The sequence below is a fragment of the Mastigoproctus giganteus genome, chromosome 8, assembly GCF_048544385.1.
Source record: "Mastigoproctus giganteus isolate SK-2022 chromosome 8, ASM4854438v1, whole genome shotgun sequence".
NCBI lineage: Eukaryota > Metazoa > Arthropoda > Arachnida > Uropygi > Thelyphonidae > Mastigoproctus > Mastigoproctus giganteus.
The window spans coordinates 133,857,150-133,873,655 of NC_143582.1; the positions used below are offsets into that span (position 1 = coordinate 133,857,150).

The following is a 16,506-nucleotide window of genomic DNA, read 5'->3' on the forward strand; positions in this document are numbered from 1 at the left end:
CTTGAAGCATTATTTTTGAATTATTTGCTACATCATGATTTTCTTTCTGTGATACTTCGGATATTTGAAAAGATGCCTGATCTTTAATAATATCTAGCTTGCATTGATCTTGAGACCATGATGACTGCCAATCTCCAAACTCGATAGATTTTAGTATACTAAAAACAGATAAAGAAGAAAAGGGAATTACAAAAAGAATTACAAAAAGAATTGTAAATTAGAGATGATTATTCAATTTTAAAATAACAAATGTGTTATTTAGTTTTAAACTAAATAACATTTATTCTTCCTGAAAACAATACCAACACAAAATAAAAATAACATTTATGTTTTCTGTCTTTATTCTCACAGCATGTTATGAATACTGAATTCATCTCCTCTAGCACTGGGCTTTTTTTGTACACCTTACTACATGCAATGAGAAAAATATAATTGCAATTCATCACAATGCAGAAAAGTAGCTTTATAACACAGAGAGGCAAGATTTGAGAGAAAAACGAAATTAATTAATTACTGTTACAACAGTTTTTACTTACTTCAGGAGCATTATGTGGGAATGCCTGAAAACAGGTTTCTAACAAGGGACTTCACCACCAAGCCCAAGAGACACCCCCATGCCCATTATTCTATCTCTTACATATACTCACTTGTGCCTGATTATACTACCATCCTTGTACAATATTAAAATAAGTGATGTAATTCTTAGGCGATATAGTAATAGTATTTGCCATACAGTGCAAGGAAGCCACAGCCTTTTGCTGCACTAGCAAAAAAAAAAAAAAAAGAAACCAACCAAGTGGATAAGAAACAAAAATTATATGCTTCCCTCCTACAGGTAAGTATCCAATTGATCTTTGAATTCATTCAAACTGTTAGCCTCAACTACCCACGAGGGCAACTTGTTCCAGCTATCAATGACTCACTGGCTAAAAGAAAACTTCCTACAATCTAAACTAAATCTCAAGCCCTGTAATTTGAATTTATGACCTCTAGTTCTGGAATTCTTTATAAAGTGAGAATTCCACCTTCATGACTCCTCTCTGAGCCTTATAAACCTCAATCAGGTCACTTCTGAGGTGCCTAGTTGCCAAGCTCTATAGCCCACCTAATTTGACTCATCCTCATGGGGGTCGTCCTTCTGCCAATCTCACCATTCAAGTTGCCCATCTTTGGACCCTTTCAAGAAATTCAATGTCTTTTTTTTTCAGAAGAGTTCTCCATACTTGAATACAATATTCCAAATATGGTCTTACAATTGCCTTATATGTGGGATTATGATCTCCCTACCTCTACAGGATAACGTTCAATTAATCATTGACAGGACACCATGGGCTTTCCTGGCTGCCTGTTTACACTGTTCAGAAAACTCCACGGTTTTTAATTCAAGCCAAGTGTATAATTTATTTGTGGGCTGCTATTTCCCACGTGAAAAACCGTGCAATTAACAGCATTGGAACATAGCTGCCACTTCTCTCACCATCTTTGAAGTCTCTTCAAGTCATCCTGAAGGAGTACTGCTTGGCACTGATCATTAACAACTCTGCCAATCATTACATCATCTGCAAATTTTGACATCACACCTTCTATCCGTTCATCGATGTCATTTATGAAAATGAGGAACAAGAGTGGTCCAAGAACTGATCCTTGAGGGACCCCCACTCCTGACACACCAATCTGAAGAATATCCATTAATCACAACCCTGTACCTTCTGACCTGCAGCCACCCAGCAATCCATCTTAGAATCTTACCAGTAATCCCAACCTGTTCAAGCTTATACAGTAACCTCTTATGAGGGACCAAGTCTTATGTTTGCTAAAATTCAAATAAACTATATCGAAATTATTCCCAAAATCTCACTCATGAGCTGGATTTAGGGAATAATCTGGAAGTTAAAAAATGTCCCTGGACTGCACCCTTATTCACGGCCTCTAAAATTTTTCCTACCACTGAAGTCAGACTAACTGGTCTGTAGTTACTAACTTCACTCCTAGAATGACTTTTATGTATTGGCGATACATTGGCACTTCTTCAATCCAAAGGAATCTCCCCTGAGTGCTTTATGCTCAAACGTTTTTCTAATAAACAGTCATCTGTAATTACGACATCACTAATTTCATAGGGCTCAACCTCACTCACGCATCCTCTACTCAGCATGAACAGTCTTTCGTCAGCAAAGACAGATGCAAAATACCAGTTCAAATTTTCTGCAACATCAGCTGGGTTGTCTAAGATTTTCCCACATCCAGTGCACAAGGGTCCAATCTGATTCGCTTTTTTCTTCCGTGTATTCAAATACATGAAAAATTCTTTGTCCCCATTCTTTGCTCTCTGAGAAAGCCAATGCTTTCTCATATGCAGTCTTGGCCCTCCTTTACCATATCTGTGGTACTATTACAGATCAACTTGTACCTGTTGTAGGCTTCAGTACTTTTCATTTCTCTGTAACTGTCCCATGCCATCGGCTCTATTTGACCAGCCAGCTTTGCAGTTATCTATTTTGGCATCCTCCACTTGCAATATTTTCTTAAAGGTATGTATGCATTCATGGCTTCTGTGATTTTTGCTTTAAAAGTATTCCTTAATTCAAATGTATTCGCCATCCCTTAGCGATCCACCCAGTTCACAGATGTCATATAGCACCTTAAAAGTCCCCTCTTCTGTAGTTCAAACCTGTGCTTTACCTTTAACTGCTGCAACATCTTTCTTCAAGTTCCAGCTTTCGATTGCATGATCACATAATATAAACAAGAGACGGAATGCTGAAGCAATGCCTGTTTCATTTGTAAACAGCACTGTATGCTCCCACCTCTTTAGATGCATTGACCAAATTATCATTTTCACCTGGTTTTAAATGCAACTCAGAATTAATTATGAGTTTAACCATGCTGAAAGCAAGTAATTCCAGGGAAAAGAGACAAAGAATGAATCTCTCACTGTAACAATGTAACAACCAATCACTTCTCTGACTTTTGTTTCAACTCAGGCCACTATTTCTTTTTCACTTAATTTTGTTTGTCTCAGAGCTGGGAGATTGTCATGATTTGATTTCCATTCCTAGATATAATTTTCTTAGCCAGTTTCCTAATTTTATGCTGTGGTACCACCCACAACCAATCTGTGCAAACTTAACTATGCGTGCACAAAAAAAGAAGTTAACAATGTTTCTTATCTATTCAAGGATAAATGGATTTTGAACATCTTCTTTACTTGGGTAACCAGAAAAGCTATGTTTAATATGTAATCCAGTTGGGCTCAAAATATACATTTTCTGGCATTATGATAATAAACACAGAGATAAATTTAAAAACATCTCTCACAAAAAAAAAAAGCAAAGCTGAATAAATGCTTGTTACTTTTTTGAAAACAAAAAAGCATCTTCATCAAACAAAGTGTATCCCAAGATGGCACCACAATAATAAGTTATAGAAGTGCACACTAAATTACCAACAGCAAACAATTCTCTTAAGGTTAATTTATTAATCATACAGTTAATTTATTTATTAACAGTATGATTGAAAACATATTTTCAGGCGCCTCCGTAGCCAGGTGGGAAGGAGCAGCAGTGCGTAGCACACGCTTCTTGATTAGACCAGGGTTCGAGCCCGTCACCACCAAATACAGAGGATGCGGAAAGGTCAAGGAATGACCACCGCATATCCCGGAGCAATATGGCCTTAGTTGCTAATGCTCCTAAAAACCAAACAACAACAACAACAACAACAATATATTTTCAGGTTTAATGTCTAAGTTTGCAGATGATACAAAGGTTGGCAGGGTTGTTAATAATAGTAAAGACAGTTTTTTCGTTGAGGTAGTTAGGTAGCTCTAACGTATAATTTATAGAGTATTACGCTTCACTGTTTCTATTAGATAGCGTAGTATTTACATTTAATTAATTTAATTTATTGATTTTATTAATTTAAAGTATAATGCCCCAAACTAGAGCAGCAAAGTAACGGGCTTAAAGTGGCAGGAGTGCTGTGACTTGGGGGAGAACTGAGGGGAGGCTATTCTCCAACGCATCACAGCCTAAAAAATGTGCAACTTGTGAAATGTTTGCCGAACTCTCTGGAACGGAACATGACATTGCCATGGGGGATGTCTTTGTGTGTGTGTGCGATGTAAGGAAATCAGGTGACATATCAACGTTGTTATGGACCTATATGAGAGTTTGAAGGACAGGATGGATTCCCTCGAAAGATCTAAATTGAGTGACCCATCAGGCTCTCAGCTGCCCACATCAACGCCAGAGCTTGCACTTGGTCATCATGCAACACAGCGGCAACCCCCAAGGCAGAATGCGCTGGTCCATCAGGAACTAGTAGTTGTTGGAGACACTATTGTCAGGGAAACGGGAAACATGCTTTGTAAAAAGGATAGGTGGAACAGGACCAGGGTATGTCTGCCAGGGGCAAAGATTGATGACGTTGTAGAGCGGATATCATCTTTTAAGGGCACAAAAGGTGTAGTTGTACACGTTGGCACTAATGATATTAGGAGTAGGAGACCGGAAGAATTACTTAACAAGTACAGGTCACTGTTGAACAAAAGCCGAGAATTAGGGTTGAATTTGAAAGTGTCTGCAATTCTGCCCAGACAGATAGAAGGGAGCATATAATGAGAGCCTTGTCAATCAATTCGGCCCTGGAAAGAATGTGCAAGGCTCAAGGGGTAGAATTTTTTTCAGCCTGGACTGTACTTGTTAACAGGAGAGACTGCTTCTATAGGGATGGGATACACTTAAATAGAAAGGGTGCAAGAATATTTGCTGATGCTATCGAGGCATCGTTAGGTGGGTCGGAAAACTGCTAGCTTGGGGGGGGGGATACAAGGACTAATAGTTTAACAGTAGCCATAGGCAGAGGTGAAGGTGATTCTTGCACAACTTCTATAAGAATAAGTAGCAACCTGGAGCATGGGGTGTTGGGGGTTTCAGGGATGGATGGCAGTCATCCTGAAATAGGTGGGTATATGGGATTTGTTAGGGTAACTAAGAATAGGAGTAGGAGCATGTATACCAATGCTAGAAGTATAGTAAATAAATTTGATGAATTTGAAGTGTTGGTCAAGACATCAAAGGTGGATATTGTTGGGATAGCAGAGACGTGGTGTCACACAGATATAAGGAATGCTGAACTGGAATTTGGGGAGTACAATGTGTACAGAAAGGATAGACAGATAGAAAGGGAGGTGGTGTTATGCTGTTAATTAAGAAAAACATAAAATCAAAAGAAGTGCATCCAGTTGATATAGATGAACAGTGCACTGTTGAGTCAGTTTGGTGTGACATAAGCACTGTACAGGCCTAATGACTCGAATGAGTACAATGAACAATTGTACAGAGAAATAGAGTGGGCTAGTAAATCGGAATGTCTTATAATGGGGGATTTTAACTTCCCAGATATTGACTGGAATTTATTGGATGATTGTTTTCTGCAGCAGCATGTTCGAGAGGCAACCAGAGAAAGTAATACTCTTGATCTGGTTATCAGCAGTGATCATTCGTGTATTAGGAATTTGCAGATAAAGGAACCACTAGGTGGCAGTGATCACAGTGTACTGATGTAATTATAGACCTGTGAGTTTAACTTCTGTTCCAGGAAAATTAATGCAGACACTGGTTAAAGAAGCACTGCAGGATCATCTAGACAAGACTTCAGTTACAGCTTGGACACAGCATGGTTTTGTTAAGGGGAAGTCTTGCCTGACCAATTTTATTGGATACTATGATGCAGTCACAAAAGAACTGGATGCAGGGTATAACTTTGATATTATATATTTGGATCTTAGAAAGGCTTTTGATACTGTTGCGCATGGAAGACTGCTGCACAAATTGGAGCCAAATTGCTGCTATGGATAAAGGGGTGGTTGAGGGGCAGCAGACAGAGAGTGGTAATCAATGGACACTGCTCATCGTGGACTAATATTATTAGTGGAGTCCCTCAGGGTTCAGTATTGGGTCCTTTATTGTTTTCTGTATTTATAAATGATATTGATGATAGTATATCAAGCTTAATGTCGAAGTTTACAAACGATACGAAGGTTGGCAGGGTTGTCAAGGACACTACTGACACTATGCTGCTGCAACGGGATCTGGAAAGGTTAAGCAGATGGGCTGAGAGGTGGCAAGTGAAGTTTAACATTGACAAATGTAAAGTACTACATATGGGAAACAGCAACCCCAGATCAACGTATCAACTCTGTGGTACTACACTGACAGTGGTAGAGAATGAAAGGGACCTGGGGGCGGTTGTGCAGGCAGATATGAAGTTCTCTGAGCAGTGCAGACGGGCTGCAAGAGTAGCTCATTGTGTATTGTCAATGATATATAGGAATTTTTCTAGCAGGGATAGGGAGGTTGTTGTTGTTGTTGTGTTTGGATTTTTCTGGTGCAAAGGCTACTTAGGCCATATTGCACCTATCATAGTAGTTAGTACTAATTTTATTGGCTTCTATGGAAGCAGCTAGAAATGGTTATATAAACCTATTCGTTTTAGAAAGGAAAAAAATTCTGTAAGGTTTGAATTTTCGCCTATGATATGACGAAGTGACAATTCTTGTAAGTTTGACAGAGAAGTGAATGAAATTAGACGGGAGTTGTTATGCAAGGTGCATTCCAGGAGTATGTGTTTTACTGTGAGTGGCCTGTGGCAATGTGAACACTGTGGAGGGTCATTACCTGATAACAGAAATAGATGGGTCAAATGGGTGTGGCCTATTCGGGCTCTGGCCAGGACAACCTCTTCTTGTCTGTTTGTGCGAAAATTGGAGGCCCATAATTGGGGTATAGGTTTAATTTCAAGGAGTTTGTTATGCATCTGCGTTTGCCATTGTAGTGTCCATCGTTCCTTACATATATTTCGTATATGGATTTTGTAGTCACTGAGCGGGACCAGAAATTTCATTGCGGATGTGCTGGATGGATGCTTGGCAGCATCATCTGCAATTTCGTTTCCTGGTATTCCAGTATGGCCTGGGATCCAGCAGAATACAATGCTTTGCCGATGATCTCGGAGACGAATCAACTCTGATCTGATTTGCTGTAGTACCGGATGAGTAGATGGGGAAATCTTTTGCATTGCTAATAGGGCACTTTGCGAGTCTGTGTAGATTATACTCTTTTTGATTGAGAGATGGGAAATGTTTTCCAGAGCAAGTTTTATGGCATATAATTCAGTGGTGTAACTGCTGCATTCTGTCGGAAGTGACACGGAAGTGATAGTGTCATGGAATACCACTGCTGCACCTGATCCATTCTCAGACTTTGAGCCGTCGGTATATATTTTCGCAAAGTCGGGATAACTTTGTAAATGTGCAGTGTGGAGCTGCTGGATGTTAATACCCGTTAAAGAGTGTTTCCCCCATTGGTGGAAATAATAGTCACAACACGGCATGATGACAGACCATGGAGGAACGTGATCTGTAGGTTCTTGCTGGACTTTATTGAGTTGTATATTCCAGTTTTCTGCTAATTCCATTAACCTAATACCTGCAGGCCTAGTTGCTTGTGGTTTGTTTCTATAAAACATCGTGAGTGGCGGATCATTAAATATTGACCAATTAGGATGGGTCGACTGACTTTGAATCTTGGTTGCGTAGTTCAATAGTAACATCTTTCTTCTGATGTTTAGAGGAGCTTCGTAGGCTTCTACATAGAGACTTTGCACTGGAGATGTTCTGAACGCACCTAGAGCTATTCTTAGAGCTGAATGTTGAATAGGGTTGAGACGAGATAAGACACTTTCCCTAGCAGAATCAAAGACAGGTGCGCCATAGTCCAGACGAGATCTAATTATGGATCTATATAAGTGAAGCAAGGTGTAACGATCTGCTCCCCAGGTTGTTGCTGATAAGGCTCTGAGTATGTTCATTTTCTTTTGGCAAGCTGTCCGGAGATGTTCAATGTGTTTATGATAGTTTAACTTACTGTCAAAAATTAAGCCAAGCAGACGAATACTATTCGCAATTGGAATAAGATGGTTATCTAATCGGAGTTCAGGATCAGGATGCATTTTACGCATGGTGCAGAAATGAATGGCAGTAGATTTCTGGCTGGATAGTCTGTAACCGTTTTGTGTCATCCAAATCTGGATCTGATTTATTGATATCTGCAATTGTCTCTCAATGTAGTTCATGTTTTGAGAGTGGCAGGAGATTGTTAGATCATCGGCATAAAGATATGAGTCCACTGTTTTCGGAATAATTTCAGTTAAGTGATTAATTCTAATTGCGAATAGAGTGGCGCTCAGAACGGACCCTTGAGGGATTCCTTCTTCCTGAACAAACTTTTTAGAGAGAGTTCCCCGGTAACGAACTTGAAAGGATCTTTGTTCTAAAAAATTTTGGATGAAATATGCCAAATTTCCTCTCAGGCCAAGAGAATTTAGATCCTTTAAAATGCCAAAACGCCATGTGGTGTCAAAAGCTTTCTCAATATCCAGACAGACCATAACGAGATGCTCCTTTTTGATGAATGCATTTCTGATATTTGCTTCGGCTTTAATCATAAGGTCCAATGATGATCGATTTTTTCTGAATCCAAATTGATTGTTATTGATTAACTTTTGGGACTCAAGATACCAAGTCAGGCGGCTGTGAATCATTTTTTCGAGGGTTTTGCTCAGACAGCTGGTAAGTGAAATTGGTCTGTAGTTTTGAGGAACAGAATAGTCTTTACCAGGTTTTGGGATTGCCAGAACGTAGGAATGACGCCAGGAGCTTGGGTATGTATGTTCAGTGAATATTCGATTGAGGAAGAACAGCAGTGATGACTGTGACTTTGTATTTAAATTTTTAAGCATTATATAAAATATCCCATCAGGGCCAGCAGCGCTATTCCTTGTGTTGGTAAGAGCATGTTGAAGTTCAACCATGGTAAATGGTTGATTATATTTTAGTGCACATCTGTCAGTGAAATTCAGTTTGGATTTTTCAGTTACACCTTTAATTTTTTGAAACGACTGGTCATAAGAAGTTGAGGAGGACAACTGGGAAAATACAAATCCTAGTGCATTTGCGATTTCTGCAGGAGTAGAGAGTTCCTGTCCATTCCAGTTAATTAGTGGAGTAGATGTTGGAGGAATTTTGCCATTTAACAATTTTATCTTATTCCAGATCAGTCTGATGTCTGTATTTTTATTAACAGAAGAAGCGAATTTAATCCAAGATTCTTTTTTTGCTTTCCGTCTGATATAACGGGCTCTTGCTCTAAGTCGCTTATAATTAATAAGATTGGAAGTGGTTGGATGTTTGTGGAATTGATTCCAAGCTTTGTTTTTCTCTTTTTTTGCATTGTTGCACTCTTCGTTCCACCAATAATTTAGTTTTCGCCTTTTCCTGACTTGGTATTGTGGAATTGCAGCTGTTGCAGCTGTTAGAATTTGGTTTGTTATATGTTCAGTAACATGGTTGATAGAAGAGCACTGTATGATATGGTTGTCGAACGAGACAAGCGTGCTATATTTTATCCAGTCAGCCTTTGGAAATTTCCATTTTACTGGATTGTCTGTTGGTAATGAACAGGAAGTTTGAACTTTGCATATTATTGGGAAATGATCGCTGTTGTGAGGGTCGTTAAGTGTTACCCACTGGATACTTGGATAGAGCACTGGAGAGCAAATGGAAAGGTCTATTGCAGAGGTTGATCCGGTAGGAAAATGAACATAGGTGGGAGAGCCAATATTTAACAACGTTAGATCCTGTCTATCTATTAACGTTTCAACAAGTTTTCCACGCCTGTCTAAGCTGGAAGAACCCCATAATGGGTGGTGAGCATTAAAGTCACCTAGTAGACAGAAGGGAACTGGTAGTTGCAACACGAGACCTTCGATTTCCTGAATAGAATATGGACGATTAGGTGGAAGATAAATTGAGACCAATGTAACTGTGATTCCAAATACTACGCGTGCGGCAACAGCTTCTAAAGAGGTTTTCAATGGAATGCATCTGGAAGGAACTCTTGAGTCCAACAGGATGGCTACTCCTCCATGAGCACTATTAGTGTCAGATCTATCTTGTCTGTAGATAGTGTAATTTTTGACTGTAGTGGAAACTTGTGGTGTCAAGTTGGTTTCCTGTAGGCACATAGCTACAGGATTGAAGCAGTGAATTAGTTCATTGATATCATCGATGTTGCTGCGAAAACCTCTACAATTCCACTGAATGATTTGTTCCATTATTTGGTTTTGTTCGTGGAAGATGTATCTGACTGCTTTTTATAAGTTGATTGTTTATGACGGTCCGGTTTTGGTTTTTCTTTTCGGGGAAAAGTGTGACTTCCCGATTCATTGCTATCGTCCATATCATCTTCTGCGTGTATTTCAAGCAGTTCTTCTTGACCGATAGAATCATCTGTATCCATGCTTGTTAGACCTGATACTTTCGTCTCAGCAGAAAAAGATCTTTGCAAATTTTCTGCTGCCTGACGATGCGGAAGTCTCTGGGTTGGAATTGTGAGTGGCGTGTTATTGCTTTGGTCTATTGAATTTGGTTTAGATGGATGCTGGATCAAGAGTACTGATCGTGCCCAGTCTGATATTGATATTTTTGGAGAGATGGATACTTCTGTCTGACATGCCACTGATTCGTGCCTGAGAGTGGTAGAAGCATAAGTGCGTTTTGGCATACTTAAATTGATCTGTTTTTTCGCTTCTTGGTAAGAGACTTTATTTTCAATTTTATATTTTTGTATTTTTTTTCCTATCTTCCATAGTTCACAGTCTTTGGAGTAGGCTGGATGTTTGCCACTACAATTAGGACACTGTGGTGTTGGAGCATTGCATTCTGCTTGCGTGTGATTCTTGCAGCTGCAGTTTGGACATATAGCATCTCCACGGCATGCTGTCTGAGAATGGCCGAACTTTTGACATTTAAAGCATCTGAGCGGATTTGGGATATATGGCCTAATGCGGCAATTCAAGTAACCTGCTTTGACAGAACCCGGTAGATTTGGAGTACTGAAAGTCAAGATTATGTTTCGCGTGGGAGTTAAGTTGCCGTCTTTTCTGATCATGATACGTTTTGCATGAGACACATTTTGATCTTTTAGCTCCTGGACAATTTCTTCCTCAGAAACATATAACAGATCCCATTCGGAGATGACTCCTTTGGAAGAATTTAGTGTGTTGTGTGGTGTAACCTGAATTGGTATTCCGCTTAAAGAAGTAAGTTGCAGTAGTAATTCAGAATGTCTTGAGTACGATGTCTCTACTAGTAGATCTCCTGATTGGAGACGTTTAACCATTTTTGGTGAACCTGCAGCGTTTTCTAGGCATCTCTGGATGATGAAAGGTGAGAGCTTGCTCACAGGTTCGGATGACAAGGAGTGTATTATGAGGAAAGCTGGAGATTCCTGTTTCCTAGTGTCCTTTTTTTGTCTCTTTGAAAGAGAGAAGTCATTGTCGGTGTCATTGTCGTGTTCATGTTGAGAGCACTTCGGCTCTAAACGTGGAAATTCACTTATTTCCATCTTTGCTCCTTTTCGCCCCGAGGGTTGGTTTTTCCCCCAGGTTACCGGCCCCGCCACGTGGAGGCAGGAGCGGTGCCACCAGTGACCAAGCGGTTGTTTAAGTTAGTGGATTTGGTTAGTGATATATATAAAGAGAATAAGAAAAGAAAGGTGGATTGCCTTTCTGGGTTCTTACTTTTGACTTTTAAAGCACAGAACCACTTCAAGTAAATAAAATAACAGCCGCACTGGAAAATAAAGAAACTATCACTTTGGAGATCACTCTATAATCACTGGAAGAAAATCGCTTGTCACTATCGCTTGGCACTCGGGGCCGATAGGGGGGTGATTATTCCCTTGTATAAGGCAATGGTCAGGCCACACCTTGAGTACTGTATACAGGTCTGGAGACCTCATTTCAAGAAGGATGTAGAGCTGCTGGAACGATTACAGAGAAGGGCAACAAGGTTGGTGAATGGAATGAATGGTTGCTCTTATGAAGAAAGGCTCAAGTTTTGCGAATTACAGTGTCTGGAGACTAGGCACCAGCGAGGTGATCTGATAGAGGTGTACAAAGCCTTGAATGGTTTGAGCATGCTCAATGCTGATGGGATTCTTCCTCTTGCTCAGAATAATCACCTGAGAGGGCATAAATTCAAATTGAGGAAAGACAGATGTAGGATAGATGTGCAGAAATTTGCCTTTAGCCAGCGGGTGGTTGGTAGGTGGAACAGACTTCCATCCCTTGTCATGGAAGTTGATAGCCTAAATAAGTTTAAGGCTCAGCTGGACAGGTATTTTGAACGAACAGAGGGGTGAATGGAAGTGGTTATTTTTTATTTATTTATTTTTTATTTTTTTTATTTTTTTGGCTGATGCTGCATAAGCTTGCTTTCTTGCATCAAATGCCTCTCCTAATGCTAATGCGGGCTTTACTTAAAGATTTAATTACCATCAGGAGTAAAGGAAAGGGTTTTTGCTTCCATAAAGGTGAGTACAGTGGTCTCCAACAGTTTTTAAATTCTTACAGTGGGATAAACTGACGATGTTACCAACAGTAAATTCTAAGTGCATTCAAGGAATTAATCGTGGAAGCTATTAAAAGTTTCATACCTATTAAGAAATATTGTTCAAGGTTTAAGCCTAAATGGTTATCTAATGAACTAATGAGACTTGTAATAGAGAAGAAAAATGCATGGGATGCATATAAATTATCAAGCGACTCAGAAGCCTATGGCAGATATAAGCTAGTCTGTAATCAGGTGACAAAGGAGGTTAGGCAGGCGAAGGCAGATTACGAGAAATCCTTGGCAAAAGATGCTAAGAAAAACAGAAAGGATTTCTTTACTTATATAAACTCTAAAAGGAAGGGGATGAATCTGATTGGTCCACTTGACATCGATGGTTCAACTGTTGACGATCCTGCTCAGATAGCAAACAAACTGAATGAGTATTTTGCATCTACATTCACACATGAGGAATTATTAAGGTTTGAAAATGGCAGAAGGTTATCAAATTGTAGCAGGATACTTAATGATTTTGTAATAACTGAATGCAAAGTGGAGGAGAAATTGTTGAAGTTAAACATAAGAAAAGCACCTGGGGTGGATGGGATCTATCCAGTTATATTAAAGGAGGCGGCAAAGCAACTAAGCAAACCCTTAGCCATAATTATGAGAGCATCCTTGGACTCAGGGGAGGTTCCCACGGACTGGAGATGTGCAAATGTATCCCCAGTTCACAAAGGGGGATCGAAGGATGACACGAGTAATTACAGACCAGTTAGTTTAACTTCTGTTCCGGGTAAAATAATGGAGTCACTAGTTAAAGATGCATTGCAGGATCATCTAGACAAGACTGCAGCAATAATTCAGACACAGCATGGGTTTGTTAAGGGAAAGTCTTGTCTGACAAATTTGATAGGATATTATGATGTGGTTACAAAGGAACTAGATGCAAAAAATAATTTTTATATCATATATTTGGATTTCAGGAAAGCTTTTGACACTGTTGCGCATGGAAGACTATTGTACAAATTGGAGCAGAATGGTATTAAGGGTAAGTTGCTACAATGGATAAAAGGATGGTTGAGTGGGAGAAGACAGAGGGTGGTAATCAATGGGTGCTGCTCTTCTTGGACTAATGTTATTAGTGGAGTCCCACAGGGATCGGTGTTAGGTCCACTGTTGTTTTGTATATTTATCAATGATATTGATGAAGGTATATCAGGCTTAATGTCGAAGTTTGCAGATGATACACAGGTTGGCAGGGTTGTTAATGACAGTAATGGCAGTGTGCTACTGCAACAGGATCTAGATAATTTGGGCAGATGGGCTAAGAAGTGGCAACTGAAGTTTAACCTTGACAAATGCAAAGTACTGCATATGGGTAGAAGTAACCCCAGAGAAACGTACCAACTGTGTGGTACTACACTTAAGGTGGTAGAAAATGAAAAAGACCTGGGAGTAATTGTGCAGTCAGATATGAAGATTTCTGAGCAATGCAGACAGGCTGCCAGGGCAGGTCATGAGGTTTTGTCAATGATATATAGGAATTTTGCTAGCAGGGAAAAGGTGATTATCCCTCTGTATAATGCAATGGTCAGGCGACACCTTGAGTACTGCGTACAGATCTGGAGGCCTCATTTTAGGAAGGATGTAGATTTACTTGAGCGTGTACAGAGAAGAGCAACAAGATTGGTGAGGGGAATGAATGGATCCTCTTACCAAGAGAGGCTTATGTTCTGCAAATTGAAGTGGCTGGAGACTAGGCACCTGCGCAGTGATCTGATTGAGGTATATAAGGCCTTGAATGGGTTGAGCATGCTGAATTCTGATGGGATCCTTCCACTTGTTCAGATTACGAACCTAAGGGGGCATAAATTCAAATTAAGAAAAGACAGATGTAGATTAGATTTGCGGAAATTTGCCTTTAGCCAGCGGGTGGTTAATTGGTGGAACAAACTTCCATCTGTTGTTGTGGAAGTTGATAGCTTGAATAAATTTAAGCAGGAACTGGACAGGCATTTGGAGGGAATGGTGTGTTTTTTTTTTTTTTTTTTTTTGGCTGATGCTGCATAAGCTCATACACTTGCTTTCTTGCATCAAATGCCACTGCTACTACTACTACAGTATGCTAATGCAATAGGGTCCAAAAAAAGTTAGGAAGATGAGCTGAGACGTGGCAACTGAAGTTTAATATTGACAAATGCAAAATACAGCATATGGGTAGCAGTAACCCAAGAGAAACATACCAACTGTGTGGTACTGCAGTCAGGGAGGTCGAGAATGAAAAACACCTGGGGGTAATTGTGCAGTTGAATATGAAGTTCTCTGAGCAGTGCAGAGGGGCTGCCAAAACAGGTCGTGGAGTTTTGTCAATGATATATATATGAATTTTGCTAGCAGAGACAAGGAGATGATTATACCTTTCTATAAGGCAATGGCCGGGCCACACCTTGAGTACTGGGTACAGATCTGGAGGCCTCATTTTTGGATGTAGAGTTGCTAGAACTAGTACAGAAAAGGGAACAAGGTATTGTGAGAAGAACAAAGGGGGTTCTCTTACCAGGAGAGGCTTAAATTCTGCAAGTTGCAGCAACTGGAGATGAGGCATTTATGAGGTGATCTGATTGAGGTGTACAAGGCCTTGAATGGTTTGAGCAGGTTCGATGCTGATGGGATACTTCCGCTTGCGCAGATTAAGAACCTGAGGGGACATAATTTCAAATTGAGGAAGGATAGTTGCAGTATATATGTGCGCAAGTTTGCCTTTAGCCAGCGGGTATTTGATTGCGGAACAGATGCTGAACTAGACAAACATTTGGAGTGTCCGGATGGGTGAAATGGGGAGTTTTTTTTTTTTTTTTTTGCTGATGCTCTATAAGCTTGCTTTCTTGCATCATATGCCTCAACTAATGCTATTTAGTCCATGAAAATAAGATTTTCAGACAAAGAAGCTTGTCGTGACAATTATGAGATTGTTGAGTATATAGCAGAACTTGCATGGCAATTAAAAGTTAAAATAAGTGACTATGAACATTTTTCACTGGCACTTGATGTGAAAGTCACAACATCAAAGACAGCCCAGTTTATAACTTTTATTTGAGGTATTTAGAAAAGTTGTGTTTATACCTCGAATATGAAAATACATTAGAGGCAAACATACCAAATCTAAGACTAGATTTGAATAATTGGGGAGTGTGAAATTAACTCTAATTTCATTTTTCTACACTAAATTATCCATTAAGAGGTACTAACATGAGTGCTCTTAACCTAAACAATATTATGGTAATATACAGGGTGATTCACTACCAGTGCAACAAACTTGCAGGAGGTGTAGGGGGGGGCACAAAGATGAATCGGAATCGCATAGCATTGCATGGTCCGAAATGCCTTCGTCATGCGGTAGAGGACATTGAACGGGAGGTCGCGTGAACAGCGATCCCGCTGGAAGTCAGCATTTGCGAACCGTTTCTGTTGAAGAAACCAAGTAGCAAAAGCCCTCTGGAGTGTATAATCCACAAGGCTCCAATGATTGGACGAGTTGCAGATGGTATGAACTCATTTGGTTTGTTGACAGTATCCTCCATACAGTGGATTGGGAAATACCCAATCGTTGGCCTATCGCTCGAGTACTCATACTCAAATTGCCTTCTGCAAAATGTAGGACATTCTCCGCATTGTCTGGCGTCCTCATCGTTCGCTCTCAATTCATGGTACCTCTCCTGAAACAACCAGTCTCACGTAACCTTCTGTGCACACATGCAAAAATCGTATGATGAGGAGCACGCCTGTGCGGGAAACATTCCTGGTACAAGCGCAGAGCAGCGCGCCCATTACAATCCGCAGCTCCATACGCGAGGTGCATGTCGACCATTTCAATGTTTGAATACTCATCAATCCTACAGCCTCGGAAACCGGTTCGCAAATGCTGACTTCCAGCGGGATCGCTGTTCATGCAACCTGCCATTCAATGTCCTCTACCGCATGATGAAGGCATTTTGGACCCTGCAATGCTATGTGATTCTGATTCTTCTTTGTGCCCCCTACACCTCCTG

The 16,506-nt window shown here is 40.1% G+C and overlaps 1 protein-coding gene across 1 annotated transcript in view; it reads right to left on the minus strand.

The window, feature by feature from the left end:
• The window catches only part of LOC150081830 (homeobox protein cut-like), a 323,211-nt gene that overhangs the window by 280,284 nt on the left and 26,421 nt on the right, over positions 1-16,506 (minus strand). Inside the window, exon 3 of the mRNA XM_090379744.1 lies at positions 1-158. Coding sequence (XP_090235870.1) covers positions 1-158 — 158 coding nt within the window. The remainder of the gene's footprint in view (positions 159-16,506) is intronic.